Source organism: Bombus terrestris, chromosome 10, assembly GCF_910591885.1.
Source record: "Bombus terrestris chromosome 10, iyBomTerr1.2, whole genome shotgun sequence".
Taxonomy (NCBI): Eukaryota; Metazoa; Arthropoda; class Insecta; order Hymenoptera; family Apidae; genus Bombus; species Bombus terrestris.
Window position 1 is genome coordinate 7,705,150 of NC_063278.1, and position 26,582 is coordinate 7,731,731.

The 26,582-nt window shown below is 37.9% G+C and overlaps 1 protein-coding gene across 3 annotated transcripts in view; it reads right to left on the reverse strand.

Moving 5' to 3' along the window:
* Positions 1-26,582, reverse strand: part of LOC100643169 (bifunctional heparan sulfate N-deacetylase/N-sulfotransferase) — a 368,987-nt gene that overhangs the window by 72,523 nt on the left and 269,882 nt on the right. For all 3 annotated transcript variants that reach the window (XM_048409530.1, XM_048409529.1, XM_020864817.2), the window contains one exon: positions 23,859-25,447. In XM_048409530.1, the coding sequence (XP_048265487.1) occupies positions 23,859-24,031 (173 nt within the window). In that variant the 5' untranslated portion in view covers positions 24,032-25,447. The remainder of the gene's footprint in view (positions 1-23,858; positions 25,448-26,582) is intronic.

Sequence of the window (26,582 nt, forward strand, 5' to 3'; positions counted from 1 at the left end):
AGTTCGAGCGTGAAAATCTATCAATTTATTGAGAAAAGGGGCCGATCTCGAGGTGATCGATCATTCGGTGATGCTACGACTCGTCGATGCTTTCGTAGGATTGTATTGGCTCGATATTTTGTTGAGTTCTAATGGTTTTCCTATATGTCACGTACTGGTTTTTGTTACTGTTAAATGGTATCAAATTTAACATACTTGCATCTCAATTAATTAATATGTAAATGCTTTAGTAAATGTAAAGATACTTTTTGTAGCCATTTATTACAGACAAAGAGTTTCACATCAACGCGTATTCCATAGATTCTAGGAATTTAGAAAAACTCAATTTAGAATCTTGTTGCTGTACTATATGATTTGATGGAATAATCATCGAATACTTATCATTCGTATGTAGAATATCAATTTTAATAACGAAATTCGCAGCAATGTGAAATTTTTTGCAAGTTATTTTTTGTATGTTATTATAAACGAATCGTTGCGCGCTGATTTTGCTGAAATGCTGCGAGTAGATCCGTGTTCGCTTAATTGATGTTTGAGAATAAATAAATAATCTGGCAAAGAATGCTACGCTAAGAAACAAGTTCTATCATCGATTAATTTAATTTCAACTCGATGATAATTTGAACTCAATGTACAAATAAATTGATGGACGTGTAGCGAAGAATCTTGTCAAATACAGCATAAGACGAGTACAATGAAGAAGAAATACTCAAAGGAGTATTCATTGGATTGCCTGTGAATTGAGATCCAAGAATAGTCATCCGACAGAAACTGCTTCGAATCCTCTTCTCTATAGACACCAATTTCCTGTCTGAAAAGTCACCATTGAACGGCTTATAGTAAGGTAGACTATGGTGTCGATCTTCTATAGCTTTCGACTACCCATAATAGTCGATTGAACTCAAATTCTACGCAGTGCTGTGCACAAGCATCGTCGAGATATTGATTTTAACAAACGTGAAATTCGTATGCTATAACATGTAGATTACAATAGATTGGTAGAATAAATTACGGTGTCAATCTTCTACAACATCGAACAGTCCATGATATGTTCGGTCTATATGACTTAGAAATTTCACAGCCGCTATACATTGATTTTAACGAAGCATGGTGCACCGTAGATACGAACTACAGTTGAGAATGGTATGCGCCGCGCCGTGCCGGTTATGGCCCATTTATCTGCCGCTGTTTATCTTACTTACATACCATTCTATCGTCCCAGTAGAACTTTCGTTTGCATGTTGCCCCTTTATTACAACTTTTCGTTGTTAAATTGTAAAATATTTAATTGAGAAACGACGCTACGTCGATACGTATGTGATTGTATCTATAGAATTTGAGACTATAGAATTATAAATGGTACAATTATCGCAGTATGACGTCTCTATTTTTACAATGCCAGTAATTACATTCTAGGTTTGTAGTATTTTTCTGACAGTCAATCTAATCTTGTACCGTGTATTTAGCTAAATTAGGAAAAGAAAATTTGTCGAGTTATTCAATCAAAATTTAATTTTAATTATAAGTGGTACAATTATCGCAGTATGACGTCTCTACTTTTACAATGCCAGTAATTACATTCTAGGTTTGTAGTATTTTTCTGACAGTCAATCTAATCTTGTACCGTGTATTTAGCGAAATTAGGAAAAGAAAATTCGTCGAGTTATTCAATCAGAATTGAATTCTATGAAGATAGAGTGGTGTTGATTTTCTTTTTAAATTTGACCACGAATCTTCTAAACAAATTGGATAATTTTAATTTGAGTCCGGAACGATATGAAAATTCTGATCTTGCTGTTATTATACCTCGGTTCTCTCAAAGGAACGATTTAATACAATTGACGCAGTAGAAAAAGTCGAAACGAAGCAACTGCTTATGAGGTGATAGGGTGAGAGCGCGTAACGAAGCGGCAGCATTTTGCTGCAACGTTTATTTCTTTCAATTACATTTGGCAGCTGCACCAAAACTCACCAACGACCGTTCTGGATTCTACACCGTTTGTTTATGGACTTCCATATATCAGCCTTACGAGCACTTAACAGAAAGAAATGGCCGCAATCTTTCCTCTCTAATTCAGTCACTTAACCATCGCTTATATTCGCTCAGTTGGGTTGAAGATTTTCCTGGAACGTCGAATGGCGAACGTTGGTACGAATGAAATTCGACAGTTCGACAGTTAATAAAATTCCCTTCACAATTCCCAAATCCTCGGAATCCTAGATTTTGATGAATAATTGGTCTGAATATTAATCAAGAACCTTGGATTATCGAAGAATCATCCTTTCCAAAATTACTTTTTAACGTTTCAAAGTAATCAAAGTAATGTTCATCATTTATTATTTACGGCGCTTTGGTGAATTTTCCCTTTCAGAATTAATCATTTCCTGATCCTTCATTTGTTCTCAGATTTATAATAAAATTATTTTTTTAGAACTATATTCTTTTACGTGAACTTGAATTAATGAGAAGTGTAACGACCGTTTCTGACAGCGTAAATCTACTAAACGTGGAGAACGTTAAAGACATTTTTTCTGTTACACGAAAGAAAATTTGCAGTGCGTAAATTACTTCAAAGAGACTTACAAACGAAGAAATTATAACAGCTTCGTTTTAACATTTCCCAAATTCCAAAATTGTTAATTCTTACAACATTTAGAACGATGAAACAAAATAGTCGATGAGAAAGTATATTGAACGACATAAAGATTATTACCATTATCAAATATACAATATCACCAAGAAATAATTTTCGCAATTAAAATTTTATCCTACGTTTGATACGCACCTGTCTAATACTCTTTTCTGGTTTTCAAATATAAGGTGTCATTAATCAACTGGAAAAATAAGATGTCACTAGGCCAATCGGAACGTCAAAGAAAATTAATCGTTGGTCGGATCTGCAGGGTGAGAGACAATCGGTTTGATGATTTTCAAGCGAAAATGCGATCCGACGGCTGTCAAAACCGGCACACGGCTCAATCCATTGCTCGCCATGGCGAGATTCAACGGTTGGAAACGTTATTAACGCCGCGGTTCTGCGAGATGTATCAAAGTTGGGCCAATTAATACGTCATCAAAGGGCGCGGCACGCTGGAACGGTCGCAATTTCTGAGCTCTCGAAGACGTCCCGCCGGGGCTACTGTTGCCCTGAACGCGGGAAACAGACAGACAAACGGCCCAGCGGGGGATCTGGATGCTGCACGATGAAACAATTAGGCGGAAATACCTCTAATGACGTACCACAGCTGCTGAAATTCGCCCAGCAAGATTCCACGTCGCGTTCCTCCTTAATCTTCATCTATGGACCGTCTAACGTAACGAAAACGTGACAAATCCTTTTTTTCTTTATCTCGACGAGTCATGGACGAGCTGCAAAGGGGAGATATTCTTCTAAGCTGAAGGTGTCGTTCAGCATCTTTGAGGATACGTTCGATAGAGTTGCGATCTCTGGCTGTATTATTTAGTTGAATTAGCTGTAGACATCCTGCAAGTTTTGAAACGTAAAATGTTGCGAGATAGGCAACTAGCGCAGCATCCTTCAATAGGTTTCTAACTCGAAGAAATTGATTAAGAATTACATCGTGATTATGAAAATCGAACGAAATCTTATATTCTACTCCGAGGAAGAATAATTTATCGAGTTAAGCTAAGATAAAAGATACCAAAGAATTCACTTTTACGATCGTGATCATTTGTGCTCCGAAAGAACTTTGTCTGTAGAAAGAAAAAGATTTGAGTTTCGAGGGAAAGGTGGACTTTAAGAAATCGAAACTTCAGAATCCACTGTTTGCAATAATCTGAACGAGTATTTTGAAAAGATTGGCGAATGTTTTGATAATCTTTGAACATTTAAGAACCAGTAGAAAATGTTCGCTATATCCAAACAAGAAAACTATGGAGATAATGCCGGCTCAATTCAGCCAATGATCATCCCTCTGCAAGCTAAAGTCTTGAAGAGAGGAACACGAAGAAGCAGAAGATCGAGGATAAAATCGCGGCGGACGCGTGGTGTCGTTAAAGGGAATCGCGGCAAGTAGAAGCATCGCTTTATCTCGTTAATTTATTTCGCTGTTTACCGATCCCTACGTCGCTTAAAGATTACACGGTGGCGTCCGCTTAGAAAGCGCGGACGAGACGGTCGCAGCAGCGTGCAAGGTTTCACGGAGATCAGTCGGATAATTCTTTTCGACGGTAATCCGCTTGCAGCGTCGCAGAAAAGAAGCTTAGGACAACATCTGAGCGTACATTGAGAACGCTTTTCGCCCTTTAAACGGCGGATCAACCGAGTCGCCGCGATCAAGAACAATCAGGCACTGTCGTTTCGATTATGACAGCTCTGAGCCTTCACTTGAGTACCTTTACAGTTTTTAGAAAATTCGTGGAAATGATTATTTAGCAAATGACACGTTTCTACTCTTTCTTAATACTGTTTGTATGAAATAAAATCTTAACAATGTTCGTGTTAATAATACGCTGTGGTAATTAAATAATTCAACTTACGTTCGCTTATAATCCACTAATGATCGAAGGTTGACGATGATCACAAGATTTGCATATAGTTTCCACCTTTGGAGAAAACTTTCAGTCACATATTTAGTTCACAAAGCTTTTTTAACTGTCGTACCTTTACGTTTTAAAATAAAACCAGCATAATAGTCAGATCGAATAGTCCATTCTTGTAACCAATCCTCTTATCAAAAACAGATATCTACTTAGACAATCATATAGTTCATTTGAAAGATAAAATCACGCCATGATAGTAGTCGGATCGAATAATCCGCTCTTTTATTCACTTATTTTATCATAGTACAGTAAAACTTCATTTCTTCGAGCGAACTTTTAGTGGAAGACCGATTAACTGAACCTTTGCTGATTGAATGCACTTAAAGCCCATATGATTTCAACGAAAAATAAATGATGAGGGGAATTGGTGAATTCTAATTATTTATTTCTTGGGTCGAGCTGTTGCCAAGATGATATTTTCATGTATTACGGCGAAACTTCCTTCAGAAATTTTTGAAAAGATTGATATATCATGTGAAACCATGTTAGAAATGTTATATCAAAAAATGGCGTAGCTAACGATACCGTTTCTGAGACGAAGAGGTACGAAGTACGTAATTCAATATAGTTTTGGACGCGTGTAAAGCATGCGTGTTCACATAGAAGTTTGCGAGTGATTATACGTTGAAAAATATATAAAAAATGCAAAAAGAACCTATTCACGGACCGGAAGACTCCATCACAAATATTTCAATCCTTATCAAGACGCACGATTCCCGAAAATTTCCACAAGATACAGAAATCTCGCGAGTCGGTTCGTCTGCGCTTTTTATCGATGGCTTGGCGATTAAAAGCCTTTTAATCAACGCGCTCTCGACCGGTTGACTAACGCGAGATCAGCTCGCACGGGCTGCTTGATAAGCGCGATTCCGGCGACGTGCCGATAATGCAAAGTTGTGCTCGAAACGGCAAAAGAGGACGAGGTTATCGGTGAAAAGGGCCAACCCTCCACGTTGCATATCGGCCGCGTTTACATCGATAAGTGTCTCGACGATCGCGCCGCGACCAATCGCCGCGCTGTTTGAATACCTAAGCACCTAAAAACGCTTCGAGTATCAACGTGTGCGATCATTCGAAGCACAGGACGACCACGTTCAAAGGTAGAAATCCACCCTTCCACCAATACGCCGATATGCACGCTAAAATCGTGGATAATCGGCTTCCAGCGGACGTCGCGTTCGTCGTTAACGTTCTATGAAAGATAATGATATCGTGGAATGGAACGGTGTACGGTTCTCCGGGGAGAAATAGAGAAGATAGAGAGCCTGCTTTGTGTGACAGAGGTGTGTGCAGATTCTGGAAGCCTGGAGAATGGGTAAGATTGATTTTTTAGGGAAATGAAGAAGGATGAAGGATAAGATTGGCTTTTGCGAGAAATCCGAGAATTGAATAGGAAACGTGATTGATGTAGGTGTGTGTTGGGGTACAGTGATCATTATGTAGAAGAGATTTTGGAAAGGTCAACGAGCTAATCCCTTGAGCACATGCAACAACAGATTAGAGAATATATTGGACTGGTTTAAAGTATCAGAATATTTGGAATAGAGTAATTAAATACGAGTATAAATAGAAATGTTTCAAAAAACACGTGTACTTTCATCAGCTGTTTTGTTGTTTCTACAAAGAACGTACAATGTGTTGAAATTAGTTGTTCAGATAGTAGCCTGTTAACTCTGTGTAATTCAAGCTTCACTCGGTACTTCGTCTCAATTTGTTCGTACTCGGTAAACCATTATCAAAATCGATACAAATGATGAATTTTCATGTATCCGTAAATTAATGAAATTTGTACACGTATATTCTCAAATTGTTCAAAATATTCCATATGCGTAAAAACGAACGAAACAGAATTCCAACTCTATCCCAAATTATTTTCCATTCTAACTTCCGCTCAGGAAGATCCCTGTACTCAAAATCCCAATCGATATCTCTCGTACAATGCGCACATGCTTTTCGAATCGCATACATAACAACGAACGAGTTCTTGCCTACCAAATGCACTACTATAATCCATACGACGTATACCTATCTACCGGTCATAAATATTTCGTACAATAGTAACGATGTATACGCTTCGGGCTGTGGCGCGGATTTTCCTTTGAAAAATCCTCCATCGACTTTTTGTCGGACGTTCGTGATGAATCGGCCTTGGCGAAGGGTTTTAGTCGACAAAAACGACTTTCTCGCCCTTCTACGATCGAAAGCAAGCCAACGACTGGAAAAAGGGTTAAAACGAGAGAGAGAGAGAGAGAGAGAGAGAGAGAACGTTACAGCACAGGTCGATACGTTTCGAATTGTGTCGAGTTGATGTACAGCGTGCACAGACGAGAGGGTTGCGACTAGAGGGTGGAAGGAAGCCGCTGGACGATGGACAGATGCAACTGCTATAACCGTGCAGCGAAATGGAAGCCAATAATTCTTTGTACCCGGACGGGGACGCGCGTGTGCGAGCAGAGGAGGCGCGTGTGGGCGCTGATAGCGGCGCGTCTGTATAAATTGCATCGTTTCCCTTGAACGGTTCATCACGGACCAACGATCGCATTCTATTGATTAGCAGTCCAATTATTGGGCCAGGTTGTTGCCTATTTTTATCTTCGCCCGTCTCCTTTCACCAGAGATGTTCATAAAGTTTCTGTGCGAGGGAATCTATCAGAAAGTGGCGGGGAATCAAGGTGAGAATTTAGGGTCTGGATCGTTTTCAATGGAGAATTGTAAAGGTATTAGGAAGTTTCCCGATGATTTATTCATGCAGAGCGAAGTATATCGTAAAATAGAAATGAAAGGGATGGAATAATTCAGAGATTTTTAAGAGAATCATTCTTTAACCGGTTATTTGAAAGCCGTAAATCGTTGGATTTAACGCGATGCTGTGTTTTATGGAGCAAATGCAACAAACACGAGTATATTTACGACGAAATCCAATCTGAATTCTGACTTTAATCTTAATATAAGGATTCGAAGATCAGGCGATGTAAATATCCTTCGGTAATCATTTAAGAACCACAAGATCGAAGAGTTCGTTCGTATTCATTCATATTATCCCTGGGCAACATAAAAATATATAAGACGCCCAAAATACGTGCGCTAAATTGAATTCTCGTCGAAATATGCAGTAGATCTTCGTTAATTGGAACAGGACGTCAATTAATGTCCGTTTAAATATTAAAGATCGCACAGAAAAATTAACTCGCGGCGAATTTAGAGCTTGCTACGCCCTAAATTCGCAAAAATCAATACATCTATTTCAATTAGATATTCTCGTAAATTCTTATTCTCATAAAAATTCTTTTATCGTCAACAACGGCGAAGTATCATAAAGAAAATAGCATCAGTCAGACAATGGCGTGCACGTTCATTGTCGCGCTAGTATCAAACGGCACGAGGAGCGTAATATCGCGCATTCATCCGCGCCTATCAGGATCGCTGCGCCACACACATATATTACTGATTATTGCGACGAGCCTCGAAGATCCGCCGGATACGGCGGCTGCAGTTTCAGTATCAGCTCGCACATTACTTGCATCGCGGCGAGTGTCAGATAGCGCGCGTGCGAGCGTTAAATTTACCAGCATGGAACGTCTCAAGGATTTTGGTCAAAGTACCAGCGATCAAGAGGCAATAACAGGATGATGATAACGACAAATGGAGAGATTCGTGTCGAGGTCGTGATTCGACGCGAAGAAATTTTAAAGAGATGTGCCTTTCTACAGAATTCTGCGCTCTGTATTAAAATGATAATCATTCCCGTATATATTTTCTACATTTCGCTGCTTGGCAACGGCAGTGGTACAAATGAAAGAGAGAAAATTTTAAGGCAGAGAGGCTTTTCCAAATTTACGAAGAATTCTTTCTGAGTCGTTTCAACGACATCGTAAGGCTGACTTAACGCAAGATATGCCACTATTCGCGAAAGTAGTACAACCTTTCACTTGTAGCGTCACAAAACAACTGAATACGAGCCAATGTTGTTGTAATACTAACATAGTTCAGGTTGATAGCGACATGGGTAACAATTTTGCCCTTTGACGCAATATTTGAAGTTTGTTGAATTGTGTCACAAACGCTGCTAAGCAGCGAGCCGATGTAATATAACTATGGTCCGTTTTTTGTTAAATATTGGTATTAATAATAGCATGGAGATAATACCTTTGTCGACAACTGGCACGTAGCCTTTTCAGTTTTTTTTTGTTTTTTGAACGTTTAAATAAAAGCTTTAGGAAAACGAAAGGGGCGCTGGATAGCGTGTTGGGACACATATTGTTATTGAATGTATTTGTGTCATAAAAGATGGTGCACATGCAAATGAAAAAATTGCAATGATTTTTATGAAATGAATGTTTGATGTATTGTTAGAGTTGTAGATATCGAAAAGTTTACGAGACATTTAATAAAGAAGAGGGTGTTTTATGTAGCAACGCATAAAGTATGCAGAATTTTAGTACTCACTAAAGTAGGGCGGTAATATAGGAGTAGCGACTCGGAGCTTGTAATTATCTCTTTTATCTCTGAGTTTTACAGTCTCTAAAGATAGTTGTATTCTTTTCATTAGCGAAATAACTTCATAATAAACCGTTGTAACAGATATAAATGAGAATAATTTAAGGCAAATGTAAACGTGTGATACCATATTACAGTTTTTACAGAGATACAAGTGTTAGGAGAACTTTAAATTATAATAGACACAGGTATATATACATATATATATATAAGAAAAGACTTACTTTTATAAACTTTGCGTGTATGAAACTAGGTGTGAGAAAGATACACTTAAGTGTGAGTTGCAAAACCAAGTCCATTTTCAGGTCATAAAAGCCGAAATTAAATACAGAAAATGACACGTATAAAATATTATCTGACTTTTTGACATCCTAAATTAATCCGAAATAGCTACATAAAAATAATTTGTCAGAATAATTTATAAAGAAGTAATTTATCAGAAGAAGTTTTGAATTCGTGATAATTTAATTTTCAAAGTTAAATCTTCTAAGTCTAATGTATTATCACTATAAAATTGATGAATTTAAACATTTATATATTTTTATTATTATATATTTTCAATTAAAAACCTACTCTACCGATAGAAAATCAGAATAGAAACAAAATATGCAAGCACAAGAACCAGCGAGACTACTAAACGTCGTTTAAGTAGAATAAGATTACGTTGCCAGACAATTGTTCTACAAAACGTCGATATTTTCGAACGAATATTTCGAAGAAAGATATTTCCAAAGATATACTTGGAAAGATTAAAGTTGGTGAAATTTCAACGGTATATAGACTCTTATGGATTATCCGATGTTATAGAAGATTGACGCTACAATCTACAATATTGTGACGTCGATATTTTGGTAGGATACTTTATATAATATCTATAGGAAACTATAGCTCGTCGAACTCGATGAACGGCACTTTGTGAACTTTGTGTTCCATCAACTATTATCTATGGATTGTCTGACGTTGTAGAAGATTGACGCCGTGTGTACTCTGCCGTAAGTTATGTCAATCTTTTGGAAGTATATCTCTTTCGTACAAAACACTATGCTTCGTTAAAATCAATGGAGAATAAGGAACAGAATTTTCGAAACTCAGTATTATGAACTCTTAACGATCATTCGATGCTATGGAACAGTGCTGCGATATAGAAGATTCATATCTAAAAAGAAAAGAACAAAAAATCGAAACAATTGACGATCATTATTCATGGATTTTGATTCGAAACAAGAATATATCTGTTTAAATTAAATTAATTTCTAATTTTGGCTATCCTCTAAATAATTTGTCTGTATGCGCTGTATTTACTTTATCGCAGAAGAGTAATGTTAATTATTATAGGAAGCAGAAATGAAAAATTCTCGATTCGTCGAAATCAATTAAACACAGGTGAATTACTTCTCGTTCTTTCGTTAATTGCCACCACGTATTATCAAGGCACTATTTACACATGATTTATAGATTCATTATGATACTATAGTTTTAATTAACGGGATAATAAAGAGTGAATTTAGAAACTAGCGAGTACAACTAGAAACAAGATAAAGTTAGATAGATCAGTGACACGGGCCAAGTTTTAATGGATTTAGGCACGAAGGATCTGAATCTCGATGCGTGACGGATTTAGAAACGAAACTCTAATTCCATTATAGTTTCGTACTGATGCCATGAGTTCAAAGAGTCGCCGAATTAGAGACCAACTGATATCTGCGATTTAGATTACCCTTCTAAAAGCTCTCGGAGATTGAGAGCCCTTTGATCTTCGGTTTTAATGGAATTAGATCAAAGATTGCCGAGATCCTAAACAGACCTAAATAATCCTACGAAATTCAAACACGTCCAAAGCTTCGAATTCAAATTTTTGCAGATGATTAACAAAGTTATCGCATAGATATTTACCATTTTCTCAAATATTCTAAAATATTTATAAATTATTACGAACAGATATATCCTAAAAATATCCTCGAATTAAATTTTTCATTAATTTTTCTATGAAGATCTTTTCAAATCCAGTCATTCGTCTATCTCATCATTATCACAGAGCTCGAGGTTTGTTCTTTTGAATTTTTTGCTTCTTCAAGGGCTTAAGGTTTCCAATTTCCAACGTAACGTATCCCTTTCCCAAAATTCTTTCATCAACGGTTGAATCTCTTTCAATCCCTAAGACCGGACCACCAACGAATCTTATCAGCCAGGGCTTTATTAACAGACATTCAACTTCGTCGACCCTGGTGACCGTCCAATTTTTCCACCGATTCATCCATGCTCTTATCACCAGCGTGTCTTACGTTCCAGGCAAAATACCAGACAGTCTTGTGGCGCACAGAATGTCCCTGCATGATGAATTCCTCTTTCTTCGGGGCGAACAGAATTGAAACATTAAAATGGTAAACGATGCTATTACCGAAAAAATAAAAAGATCATTTTGTGGCAGAAGATTGACGTATCAATAAAATAAAAGAACTTTCTTTTCATCGACAAACGATTTAAATTTTATGTGAAATATAATAACAAGATTATTAGCACTAAAATAATTTATTTTAACTTTTATTTCTATCGCGAGATAGAATCATCCTGAAATTTCACGATTACATTTAATATCTGAGAAAATTTTATTGAAATATTTCAATGAGTATTAATGTGTCGAGTAGTACACGGAAAAGGTTCGTGTAGAGCGGAAATCTAGTTTTGGTTTATTTTATAACAAAATTAACGTAAACACGCTTTCTCATTTAACTAAAAATTTTCACTTCTGTCACTCGCATCGTTTGCCACCCCGTCTACCCCATAAAGCCATATAAAAAAATCATAGCATTGAAATAATAAATAATATATACAAACACCAGAATTTAAAAGACACGTGTATCTCGTTAGTATTAAAAATTCCTATTCTTGCCATTAACATTGTTTAACATTTCAACCAATCTATCGAGGAGACGCCACGTATCTTCTAATTCCACAATGATTTAGTACAGCGTCGTCCTGGACCGTTTTCACGCGATATCCTGGCTGATTCGTCAAAGTCCATACGCTGAAAGCTTTCACGCTCGCGTGGGAAGCTTTGTCGAGGTTCCGGATTCCAGACGAGGGCGTTTTCAATGGAGCTTCTCGTGCAGTGAAGCTTTAGAGCGATATTTGTGGACACAGGTATATCGAGAACTGGTGAAACGCGGGTAGGAAACGAGCATGTTCGTTACACGCTGTGGATAATTCATCGAAGTGCGCCTGGAGGGTTCCCTGTGGATATATTACTGTCGTTCGCTCGGTAGATGAGCGAAAATCGTGGATTAGCCATAGACAACTTACCCTATGACCCGGAGGTCCGATAATCTCGTACGATCGCGTGTGTCCACCAGATTTGTAAGGCTTGCTTGCGCTTGTCACGCTATTGATCGAGGGGATTCTTTTTCGAGCCATAAACGGTTTATGATCGACCCTACTGTGCTTCTCGAATTTTCGTATTACAAACTCCTTGTTTCAACGATAAAAGAAAAAACTTCTAATACATTCAATGGCTACAAGAAGCATTTCTACATATCGTATTTATTTTAGTATCTAATCAATTAGGCCCAAGTATATTAAATCTCGTATTATTTAGTAGTACGTCCATGCGGCTACGAAATTTTCTATGAAATATAGAACATCATAAAAAGAAATGCTTCATTGGAAGATAAAGGCATGTAAAAATATTTCCTGTTGCTACTTTATATATGTATATAGAGAGTGAGAAATCGAATTGTATAGAATCAGACTTATACTTTAGATCAATCAAAACATTCGTGTATTGATCGTCGTGCAGGACCCGTTGGATTATATGAAATATGCATATAGGTAGAGTACAGAATAACTCAAAACGCACACGATATCGGCTAACAGCCGACAAAACAATTTAGTCCACAAATTTTCTTACTAAACTAATACTATGTTGAAGATTAAATAGAAATTTTTACAATTGAGACGTACAACATACGTAGGAATACAAATTAATAGTAAAAACCATAAGTAGGGAAATATTAGACGAACCTCATTTTTGCAAGGTGTATACTTATTTCCAATTCACCCTGTATATCTCATGAGTAATATTCTCATACAAAATACAGTTCGATCATAAGGCCTCACAATTTCCTTCCATCGTTCGAACAGCTCGTTCACAAGATAGCTATTAATTCTTTCGAGAAGGTTATCTGGTTCCCATGAAGCTGTATTCGAAGTATGTAGCAGCGGCCGTTCCCTTTGTACAGTCTCGTTCCTCGACGATTCGTGTTACACGCGGTATATCTAGCGTAACGGAAATCCTGCACGGTCGTATACATGTTGCCGGGTATATTTACACCGGAATCGATGAGAGTTGCAAGTTAACATCGCAGGCCTCCGCTGAGTAGCCTCATGGACTGGCCTCAGAATTGACAGAATTGGGCTCGCTTCTCACGCAGACCTTCCAAGAGCAACAGGACAATGTTAATGGGCCAGTGATCCGAGAGCACATTGTTCTGCGGCAAACTGATCCAGAAATGCGTCACGTTGCCGACGTTACTGTTACGTGACTGGCGTGTGTCGTTTGCCACAGTCGAATGGACTGCCATTCTGGCAATATCAAAGCTGGATTAACGCGAAACTTTGATAGAATTCCGGATTGAAACGCTCGAATTTGTCGAGGAACGTTCCTAGTCAGTCTTTTGTCTTGGTAGAAGGTTGAAGGATTTTCCAAGTTGGAGGAAATTCGTCGAGTTCATTATACAGTTTGACAATTTTAGGATTGAGAATAGCGAGCAAGTCTGACTATGGAGGCGCTGGAATCTGAGATTTTCAAGATGACGTTTCATAAAAAATTTTATTTAGTGAATCGAGTGTAAACAAATGTACAAAAATATCATATCGTTCATGGAAGTATCACAAACGTGTAGATGGAGAAATAAAATTATGAGGAGTACGAGACACTACTACTCAGACAGACTGCTAGACACATTATGATGTGGCTTGTGATATATAACGTGCGATGATATTATACGAATTCTGCCTTTTAGATTAGTAGATATCATACAAGGAACTATTATAAAGAATTATTCAACAAAAGATTAAAAACTATATAGGAGTGCAAGTAATTTAAAAAATAATTAGTCCTTTCGCTACAGACTTGGTTATCGCAAATACATAAAGGGTAAAGTACCGGGGATAGGAAATGAAAAAGGAGATGGGAAAGATACCGTAATTTTGCAATCAGTGTTTGAAAGCTGGTGTACAAGAGTATCGGCTTAAGACAGATTAAAGAGAATCAAGATACAAGAGCTTACGAGTTTTAGTCACGAGACTTCAATGTCTTCGAGAACAACTTCGCAATTCACCGCAACGAAATCCCTCTTTTCCTACCTCCAAATTACATCAAACATCTCCAAACAATGAACACTTTCCATTATCTTCCTCTCAACTTCTTACTATCGCTTCGAACATTCACTTGCCCTTCTTAAGTAGAAAAATTGTCCGAATAACTAAATTGTTCAAAACTTTTATAATTTTGTGATATCTCAACTTCCTTCCTTTCTCTTCTGGTAAAGAAGTGTCGTTCATTTTTAGTAAAATAATTTGCAAATATATTCTTACTCATAACACGTATCCCGGCTGATCTCCGCGCTTGTTCTTGCCCTTTGCACCTCTCTAAATATCTCTCTTTTCTTTGCTACATTTAATCCACAAAAAGCGTGGAATACAAAAAGATGTAATAAAATTACATTGAATATCAAAAGAAATTCTACTTTGCCTAACATAACGATCGTTCCACGTGGCCATATCTTAGCCTAATCAGTAACCTATCAAATTATCTTACTAAATTAACAAACGACTAAAATTACAATTTCCTATAAATGTTAAATAAGAAAATGAGAAATCCTTCGGATGAAGTGCGTCACTTTTGCAAATGCCGTAGACGTTATAAATACTCGGTCTGGAAAGCGTAGTGACGCTGCATGACGGAACGCATCTACTTTTTGCGGCCGTTGGCATCGTTAACGAGGCCTGGATCTTCGCGCTTTCCCCGCTGCGACGCGGAGAAGCGCGCGTGCACACGCGCGAACCAGCTGAAAGTGGATAAAAAGCGAGGCAACGGGGCCAGATATTGCGCGCCGAGCCACGCAGACACGTTTTTCCCTTGAACGTAATTACGGGCCGATTGCGTCTGCGAAACGCGCGCTGGAATGCCAGGGATCGCGAGGAACTCGTGCTGCGACTGGTGAAAAAGGCGGCGATTCCGTGGCTCGATGAATTCCTTCCGAAGAACATGTTAATAGCGGAAAGAAGCCGGAGCAGGGGTGAAGTTCCGCTCGAGTTCCCCGATAGAAGGATCTTTATTCCCTTTGGTGGGCTTCGAGTCACTTGAAGCGAACGGTTCAACGGGAATTGGAGCAAGAAAGAATTTGCGTTTCTGCATGTAAGAGGATTTTAAACGGACGTCTTAAGAGTGTACTTCGGAAATACTCTTAATTTTTCGAATCAAACGAAGTCTTTGATTTTTCTAATTGGATTTGGACAGTGTTCGTGCAATGAGAAGCAAATGGATCGTCCAAGGGTGAGCGATATTTTCTTCATTTCGATAAACGTAGTTTAGAATTTTCTTAATTTTCGAGATTGAACGAGTTTTCTGTTACGTTTGATCGGGCGTGCGTGAAGACGGAATTCGGAATTTTGAGTGGTCGTCCGTTTATGGCACGGGCAGGCCCATTCCCTTCTTTAGGAAATTCCGAATTACATATCCTCCCCGAGCTGCAAACCTAATGACTCCGAAGTCAGGTAAAAAAACCCCGGGAAAGGACCAGCCGGAAGGGCACGATGGACAGACGAAACCCAACGGCTGGTAGGGAGAATCAGCGAAGTAGGAGGACAGTTCATCATCAGACATCGTACCGTGCGGGTGAAATACACTCCTAATAAGATCTTACCACCGCCGTGTTCATAACATCGACGTTACTTTTATACAACAAGTGGAAATACAACGTTAGATTACTTTAACACTCGATCAATTAAACCTCCTTCACCTTGAGCGTTAAATCATTCGAGGTACGCGATATCGACCGATTGGCTTGACCTGACCGGTCGCTATTTAGTCGAGAATTGGGGTGAGTATGATTTGTATAGTTGATACATGAATTTATCGAGGAAGAGTACAACGGTAAGGAAACTTTCCTAACTTTGCAGAGTTCGATTTAGAAATTTTCTAATTTCTAGAATTGGACAGAATTATTTTCCATTTGGAGCTTGCGTTCGTGTATACAAACAGATAAAAATAAAATGTATGATAAAACGAATATGATGGAATGGTTAATAGACGAGCACGTACAGTATAAACGCAATGACGAGAGAATTCTTTTAATCCTGCAAAGTGTAGTTTAGAGTTCAATGAACTTTTTGATTCGGCTTCAATCACGTGTCTATAGGAACGTAAAATAGACCTTTTTTCAAGGGGAAAGCGTGATTGAATAGCGGATACGTGAATTTGTGAAGTATAACTGTATAAAAAGAAACAAAAACAAATTACATAAGAGCGAGGATGGATAAATAATTAATCCGTGATGATGCGTCTATAAAGAATAATTTGACAGTTTAAAGAATAGCCAAATAAAATAAATTAAACGATTCTAATATAAAAATACGTAATCGTAAGGAGAAATAAATTAATCAACACGTTCATTTGTATTCTGCAAACCTTCGCGATTCCTATCTCTGTTATTAGAAATTATTAACGGTGTTATTACATACGGATGAGATATCGACCCGCTTCTCCTATCTGCTGCGATTATTCTTCGTGCGAAAGATACACAATAGCTACACTGCTCCGCAGGATATTAGACTACTGGAGGAACAAACATACCGAAATTTGCAGAACTTGGAGAATTATGTTTGTCCGGAAAGTATCGTTTCCATCCGGTTTCAAACTGTTGCCCTTGTCATATTGAGAGTATTCGATATTTCAGTCGAACGATACTTTGCCAACTTGCTTGTTTTTTACAATTGCAGTTCTCCCATAGAGAATTGTATTTTTAAACGAAAATAACTGATCGATGTAGTCGGTACTATCATAAATTCGTTCTACTTTTACAGTTACTATATAAACGAAGAAAATGGAACGAATATATGTGACAAGTGACATATTAGTGGAACACATCGTCTTAATATCGTATTCAAATGAATGCAATTATTATTGGATCGAAGTACCTACATATATTTTATTTTTAAGGCATTTTAAAACTCTTATTTTTTAAATCTAAAATTCTTCTGGTCTCGCGTAATGGAATAAAATTAGTAATTAAATGAAAATATTAAAAATTTTGGTATACATAAAATTTAATAAAGAGATCCACCTATTATCTCGTTAACACGTGAAATTCTTGGGATTTATTCGAGTATATTATATGAATTTTAATTATCCATAAGCTCAAGTGAGTCATGTACTTAACACGATTCGTCCCTTTGTTCAAGAATAATCAAAGCTAATCATTTAAATCTAATTTTGACTCTCTTAACACTAGAACCGACCTGCAATGTATACCTAACTATAGTATGCACATAGATGATTATAATTAACCTGTTAACCAGGTCATCCCTCACCTAGAAACTTTTATAATTATGAGCTTGATAGTTAATAAAGGCAAATCAATCTTACTCCTTTAGCCCTTCTAAGTATAAATATGCTTCCTTAACCTCCTGACCTTAAAATTGAAATGATACAATGGTTCTATTTTAATAAAAATCCACATCAATTTTGTTCAAGGTAATCTATTTATGGATCTCTTTACATTTTAATGCAACGTTTTATTCCCGTTAAAAGTCAGTTGCGTCGTACTTAATAGGACTGAAATCGATTCATTTTAAATTGATTTGTCTTTGTTAATTTTTCGTTTCATTATCATAGAAAATTCCGATTAAGATAGTAATTACAGAAACAAAAGGTCTGGTAAGGTCTTCGATGTTTCTACTGTTCAACGTTTCAACGTTCAGTGGTTCCTCCTAAACGCGCGAAATGTTATCAGAAACGTATCAAGATTAGAACAATTACGTAATGTTAAAAATCGTACAAATAAAAAGTTCGAAGAAATGTTCGGTAATTCCCGTGTTGGACGTTTCAACAGATCTCTGTGCAGTGTGTCTCGGGGGAAAAAAGTAGAAATAGTGCAATTATTTTTAAAAACTTTAAAAACCAGCAATTCGAAAAAATATCTTTCCTAACTCTAGATAGCGTTAAATAGTTGCCTGTGAACAGAGTGTCATCGGAAACGTATTAGAAAACGAGGGCGCGCGCACGCATATCGAAAGCGATACATTATTCATCGCGGTTGTTCGCCAAGTTTGATTATTCCGAACATCCGTCTTGTCAAGGTAATATCGAGTTGTGTAAACTTGGAGCATAAATGTCGGTCGGAACACACCGAAATATTCAACTTTTCCAAGTTTCGCGCACCGCAGCGTCCTGTACGCAATGTATTCGCTCGCGAGGCACCATATTGTAAAGCCGCTGTTGCGGTTTCGTCGAACGAAATTAATGGGCTTTCTCCATCTCGCGTGAATTCGTGGATGAACTTCATCGAAACTCCAGTTCGAAGACTGTTCTCGTCGCTTTGTTAAAACTTTCGGTAGAACGCAATATATAGCTCCTTAACGATTCTCTATCAACTATCAACTATAGGAGGTCGCGAATGACGCATAATCGTGATTCATGATTTAATACTTTTGTTTTGTCAGTCAGAAATATTTCATGACCTGCGTATACATCGTTAAGCCATCGAATTCCATTAGATTAGTTACGGACGATCTAAATGGTAAAAACTTTGAAACTCTTCCCTGAGATATATTATGATGCTAGGTGTAATTTGGCAAGTTAATATAATAATACATGTGATAAGTTATGATAACTCTCTCGCAGTACAAATATGTTGTAATATAATATTTAAATGTAAGACTTAGTACACATGTAAGCTACAAAATTTACATCGGAAACACTGCAACGTAGATATAAGTAACAAGTTAAAACGAAATCTTCTAAACGTTGCATCTATGCCAATAAGGATTGTCCTAGGCTTTGAACCTTATTGCAATAAATAATATTCGTACGTACATTAATCTATTCAGATTAATAAATTATACTCTCCATTTCATAAATGAAGAAACTTTCAATGTCATATTAAATTCGTATGAAAAAATTTTTGAAAATTGAACAACAATGGCGAAATACAATTTTAAAGATACGAGAAACCTACTGACCTACGTTCGCAACCGCGCGGAATTTAACGATCACAAGTATCGTGGAAGATTGCACGAGAGCGACAATGAAATATGACCAAAATATCAGTGTCAGAAGAAAATTGGCCTATTCACAGATCTGGTGACTGGACGTTTCCAATTTTCTTCGAATTGCCAGCTCGGCAGCAAGATGCGTCACGCGTCATGTCGCAGAAGAAGACGCGACGACATGCGTCTGTGGCTTAGCGCCGACGTAAGGGAACTGTCGAGAGGAGAAGCTTGAATTGGCGCTGATTGGGCGTGCGACAAACATCCGGCCGCATTTCGCGTCCCACGACCGAGAATGCGCTTGCACTCTTCTTGGTGCATGGCATCTGTTGCAGAAGCATCTTCTAATCCTGTATCTTTCATCACCTTCTTCAACTTTGAGCGAAAGTGTTGCGCGGGTATCGAAACAGGGACTAATGGACTATACCACTCCAAAAAAACAAGAGGTTGTCGAGAAAAAGTCAGCTTTAAAATTTTCTCACAGTATCCAATTAATAGACGTTCCATTGACAGAGTGTGACAGATGTTTGCAGCAGTTTGTAGCAGATATTTAAAAGACTTTTTAAGAGCTTACAAAATATAAATTCGTTAAATCAACCTTAAAAAACTGTGGAAGGATAAGTTAGGTGCTTAAGATTAGGTGTTTAAATTGAAATATTTAAAAAATATTGTGACTGAGATATTAAAAAAATATTGCAACTGAAGTATTTCAGATTATAAAGCAACAGAAAGTTCTACGATAAAACAGGTCTGTATCGTACCAATCGTTATTCTCTATTCGTACACGCAGTAATTACACTGCTCCTCTTTTAACTAAAATATTACAGTCGAATTAATTGGTAGGTACCACGTGTAAGGTTTCGACGATATTCAGGCAAATCGGAGGATTTCGAGCAAGCGTGATTCGGAATATTGCACCGCTCGAGGCTGCAAAGGGCTGGAACGCAATACGGACAGATTCGTAGCCTGGCCACATCGATGCGAAATTACATGTCAATGTCCACGCGAGAGTATTAGGTTTCGTGATTGACGACGGTTTACTCCGAACCTACAATTGCTTGCAGAACGGTCATAGGTTATCTATTAAGATTGATCCGTGTCGAGGCAAAGCACTATATCAATTAACCGAAAGGCGTGTTCATCCGGCGGCTGGATCAGCCGAAGGCGATCAATCGCGATCTCAAGATATCGATCGACCTGATCGACTAACGATCCAATTTAATCCGTTACGCTCTAGATATTCAGCCTTGGAATTTGTTACTGTTGTGCGAAGTAGAACGACGTTCTTAACATTGAGAAGTTACATAGAGATCCTTTTGTCTTTCAAATTACACGGCACGTTCTAAAATTAAACCTATTCAACTCTTTCAGAAACTTGTAACGCAAGCTTTGAATCAACCAGTAATTTCGACCAATTGCTATTTAAACACGTATTCTTAGAATTTGTCAGTGTTTTCGAAAGCGGAATAAAATTAGCGTTACGGATAAGATGTAAGTCATCCACAGCCAAAAGTCGATGATTATTTGCAATAACGTAACGATGAAGATATTAGGTCATCCGATAAGTTTCTTTCGTTTTATAAAGAAATAGTGGATGCACAACATTTTCCGTTTTATATTATTTTACCGAATTACGTATGATCCATTTTGTTCTATCGAGATAAAGATTACAACGTTCGACAGATTAGGTTTCATGTTTGCGTTGCTGTAAAAGAGGGGACTGTAAAAGAAAGACACTTTTTGGACAACCTAATATAATACAAAATTATGAAACCTTTTTAAAAAAGGGGATCGAAACTACGATTTCTCTCATAGATATGATTCCACGTTACAAACCAAGATTCAGGAAATCCACTGAAATTCGAGCTAAAAAGAATTAAAAATTATATTACTAAATTAGAAACTAGAGATCCTACTCGTCACTTTAAAGATCTACCCGCAAATTAGTCAAATAACCATACACGTCGATTCTCTTAAAACGTCTCTCTCACGAAAAACTCATGGCGCGAAATTCTAGCGATTGCCAACAGCGTACTTCATAAATGGAAACAGAAGGAAAGAGCGTGTGGAACACGATCGTTTGCAAATACTACCGGACGCGTAATTAACTTTAAAGGCTGGCCAGGGGAGAGTCTGGCTCGTCGCATACTATATTACCGCGCAATTAAGATATAGGTCCCCAAGGAAACCGAGGAGTCAAGCAACTGCCAGCAACAATTTGGCGGTACGTAATTACGCCACCGCGAAATAACGCGGGATTTCCAGAGAGCTCTTCGTCTCTTTCTCTCCCTTTCCTCCATTCTCTCTTTCTCTCTTGTTCTGTTACTAGAGGGTTTGCAATCGCGGGGCCATTGCCTTCAGGTTATCCGAACCTAAATTGGGTCCATATCGAGCCGAGACGAATAGTTCGGCCCGTAGGGTTATTCGTCTTGTCGAATTAACCGTGCAACTAGCCGGTAGAGTCCGAGAGCCGTGGCGATCGTTTGCCAAGATTGAGGAAAATTGAGGATGAACAGGCCACCGATTTTGGGAAACGTAGGATTACAAGATTCATGGGAGGCGATAGAGTGTACAGAAGGCGATTTCGAATCGGCAGAACAGATTTTAAGAAGATTCGTGGTTCCAAGTAGAAATTCAACATTTTAAGCTTTCTCTTGATTTGCAATTTTGTTACGATCAAAATTAATGAACAATCGGCAAGGCAGATTTTACGAAGATTCATGGTTTGAAATGAGAAAGTGAATACTTTGTGCCTTCTGTTGGTTTAGAATCTTGTTATGAACGAAGTTTGTGAAATGTAGGGAATATTCGCAGTTTGGCATGGGCAATTCAATGTTTCTGGTTATGAAATATCATAATTATCAAACGAATGAGAAACGAGGAATCTAATATGTCATATTCTCTATTGGAATTGTCTTATTGGTAGAATAAAAATTTAGAGAAATGAAAAGAGCAACGGGGCACGGGATTTTGTGAAATACTACGAAAAGTATGCAAAATTCGTTGTGGAAGGTGGTTGATAAATGGGAAGATCGATCGAACAATTGCAAGAACAATTCTATACAATCTCAAACTTCCGATCATTTCTTAAATCCTAAACGTCATCAATCAAAAGTAATCTTTGCAGTAGCGACGTTCTTAAATTTAATCCGAAATTATCCCCAGTAAGATAACAAGCACGCGACAAGAACTTCAAAGAGCTTCAAAGCTCGCAATCAGCTGATCGCTGGCCGAGATATTTGATTACGTATCAAAGGAATAAATCGTTCCTGGGTGTTTAGCGAGAATCTTTGTCACGTTTCCCATTCATTACATATAATAGTACGTTTCGTATGTGGCAAATACAATTTATCGCTCATGGTCATGAAATTCTACGGCCAAATTAACCGATCCTGATATTCCTGATACTTTTACGTCGACGATTCTCTCTTTCATTTAGGTTTACACAATAGAAAATATACGAAAAGTGATATAATTATAATAGAATAATGTCAAAAGTACGACAAAACGATGGTACCGCAAACGATGTAACTGCATAACGAAGTTGAAATTGCGGATCGTATAAATTACATTCGATAAACCGCCGTTGAAACGTAAATGATCAATTAATATTCGCACGTTTAACTTGTTATAGTTTAAATATAGATCTATTATCAGGAAACATTCGGTACAATCAATGTATTTTTACGAAGAAAATGTAAGGACATATTTGTTCACTTTTTAAAAAGTTCCACGTGTTTTTGAATTAATAAATCTATCAAAAGCTTTAATTATCAGAGTTGCCGTGCCAATGTTTTTCCGACTCGAAAAATGAATTTTAATTCACCGAGTTTCCAATAGCTTTTAATAAACGCGGATGAGCGTTAACATATCGGGCAGAATTATACTTCAACTAACGAATTTTGTTCAAAAGTATGTAAAACAAGCAGCGTACCATATTATTCTGCAATTTCCAATTTTCTATATGAGAGAAAAAAAAAACTGCTAAATTGCAATCAGCTCGACAATCGGTCGTTTATTTTCCTCTAGTCAAATAAAATATTCCGCGTCCCTTAAATCTCGATCTGAAAATTGCCTTAATGAATATTTTCTATGAACACATTCCGCTCTGTTCACGTAAGCATATCTTTCGTACGTTACTAATTATGCTCCATTATTCATCAAACAGCCAGTGTGTTGGTGTATTATGTAACTCAAAATAGCGTAGATAATTAAAGAAATAATTGTCATTTTAACCTCGAAGAAATATCTTTATACGGCGCTTTAAAATTCACATCGGTATCTATATAAACCCTAAAAGAAGCTTCCACGATTTTAAAACAAAACACACAATTTTCTTAAACTTCTTGGAATCGTAGGATTTAGTTTGCAAGAGCTAAATAATTAACTACGTTTTTCATAGCAGACGTATCCAAAACAAAATTACATTAATTAACAAACGCAACTCCGATGCGCTACCACGTGTGTTCATTTAAAAACGGCTATATATTTCACACGAAGCATAAATAGTTGGAAAATTTGATAATCTCACCTGGACAGCGGGCTGCTGATGATGTAATGCGTGTAGTAAAATATACTGGCGACAGAGACGAGCAACAGCGCCGCGACGCATCGTTTCACCGTGGCCTGCTTGACGACGCAGCGCGGACCGACGGCGCTTAGTAAAGGAACGCCAGCCTCGACCGCGGAAATCTTCATCACCATCGTCTCATCCGACGAGGTAACGGTTTGTCTCTCAGATTAGTCCTGGAACGTTCTACTCAGCTCGTGGAAACGTAAAACGGACCGTGAACACGCCGAATCGTGGTCGCAGCCGCGCCGACAGTCCCTGACTTCCGGAAACAAGGATATCCTCTTCTTTCGCTGGGCATCGGCTCTGCTCATAGTCGTCCACGCTCTTTCTCGCCGATATCTCTTGAATATCTTGCCTCGAGAGGATCGAATCTGTCTGTGAGAGCCACTCGAAACCTCGATCGAATACGCTTCGTCGAAGATCAACGTGGAACCAATCCGGTCTTCAAACACGATCTCGAATTTTCGAGAATTATCCAGTTAAAATCGAGGATCTTTTGGAAAGAGGAATCACCGATCGATAAATCGAAAGTTTCCTTTGTCTTTTCTTTGTTTCAGAAAGAATTTATTCCGCGTTTCCCGCTTAACGCAATATTTATTAACGATCGAAAATACGAATGAAGTTCCGGCCTTTCGTTATTCTTCGTTTCTCCTTTTTTATTTTATTTTCTTTCTTTTTTTTTTTTCTTTTTGAGGGTTACGTCAGCTCGAAGCTAGAACCTCAGTTCGTGAGCGATGGGTCCTGGATCGAATCCGACCCGTGCTTTAAAAAACATCGATGATAGCTCAAGGATAAGGAACAGATCGCCACTTGTTGCGTTTCCACGACGGCAGCACGATCACCATTTTGCGAGCAGCACGGGGTCGCGCCGTCCATCGCAGTCGTTTTTAACCCATTTGGCTAAGGTTCCTCCGATGGATCCACTCTTTTTGGTTTCTCAGCGATCTGTGCCTCGGATCCTCGACATTCTTCTCATCTGCGTATCGACGAATTTTCTTGATATTGTTCGTTCGAGACCATATCGCGACTTTCGTCCGACGATTATCGTGAAATACGGCTCTGTGCTACTAAGAAGAATACTTTGGATGAACGTGAGAGGATCTCCAAAGTCCAAAAAGTCCAAGTGAAATCGTGTTGGAAATTCTTCAGCCGGCACGGCTGGAACGCTTGCGAAATTCGGCCTCAGCTTCTGGCTTCGGTTGTACGGTTAACTGATTTTACGGCACCGTCATTTGTTACAGCGTACGACTGCTTCAAGATATCTTTTGTCTCGTAGACGCGCGTGCGAAGCTATTCACTCGTAAATTTTCGAGACCTTCTTGCTCTTCTAGCCTCTGTGCTTGTCTCCACCCTGTTCTTAACGTGTGTCGTGCACGTCGTTCCTTTCTTTCCTGGTCTCCGAGGTGGCCCAACCCTCTTTCTACCTGTCAATTAGGGACGATGGAAAGCTACGATGCTCCCCAGTTGGAACGATTTTCGAGCGTTACCCCATCGCCTTTATCGATTTCGTTCGTGCTACGTTCCTGGCTCCCCTTATTTCGCTCCTTCTGCAACAGTCAACGTGGAATGTCCATTGAACGAACGATGAACAACAAACGGGACGATTATGCTTCTCTATTGGAAGTTGAAGGATCGATTCCCAATGCTCGAAGGATTTTCTTGTAGAAGGAATGGTGAGAAGAAGGGTGAAGATTTTGAGAATTGCATCGTTTGGCAACAAATCGATACTGGGATGATTGGGTAGGTCAATTGGTGTTTTATATGAAACAATCGTATCCCGATTTGTACGGGAATCTCTCAGACGCGAAATTGATCAACTTTACTTTTTATAGACTTCTCAGTTTCTCGCAACTGAAGGTATTTATATCCAAAAGTTACATAAATAATGGTAAATTGCAGGAAACTTTGGAACAATCGTAATATTCGACGATTGCTATTCTGGAGTTAATCGGTACAGCTTTTAAGTAATTTATGTAAAACAACGTATATGCAGTGGTGGATAGAAGAGAGTTTAAAGGACGAGCAGTATAAAAAGCACCACAATTGTACAAAAAAAGTTACAATTGCCAAGAGCAATTACAATATGAATACATATAACATAGATAACTGTCTTCAACACGATAAAAAAAAGCTTGGTACAATAAAGTCACCATTAATGTACTGTGGTTGTTGTACATAACGATAAATTTTAAACTTTTTTTTTTTGTCCGCCACTGTATAACGGATAAACGGGCGGTATGGGATATAAAAGATATTCTAGTACGATTATTTGTTTAATCAAGTCTAAGAATAAATGTGATAAGAAATCGTGAGAAAATTTCACGGTGGATATCCGTAATCGAAAGTAATTTTCAAAAGAGATTTTATAAAACTCTGTCCATAATGTCACTACAAAACCGAGCGTAAAGAATTAAACAAACTTCAAATCAGTGATATAATGATATTAATATAGTAATAATGTAGCACAGTAATACAGTAATATATGGTACATAAAATAAAATATATAATTCATCATATATTTTAAATTCTATTAAAAATCTCATTTTTTAAAATGAAAAAGAAAAAATCACGAAAAAGAAACCGGGAACGACGCGATATGACTGCAATGGTCACGAAGACCGCAAAAGAACTAGGACGTCGATAACGAATAACTGATACATCATCGTGCAGTAACTTGTCTCT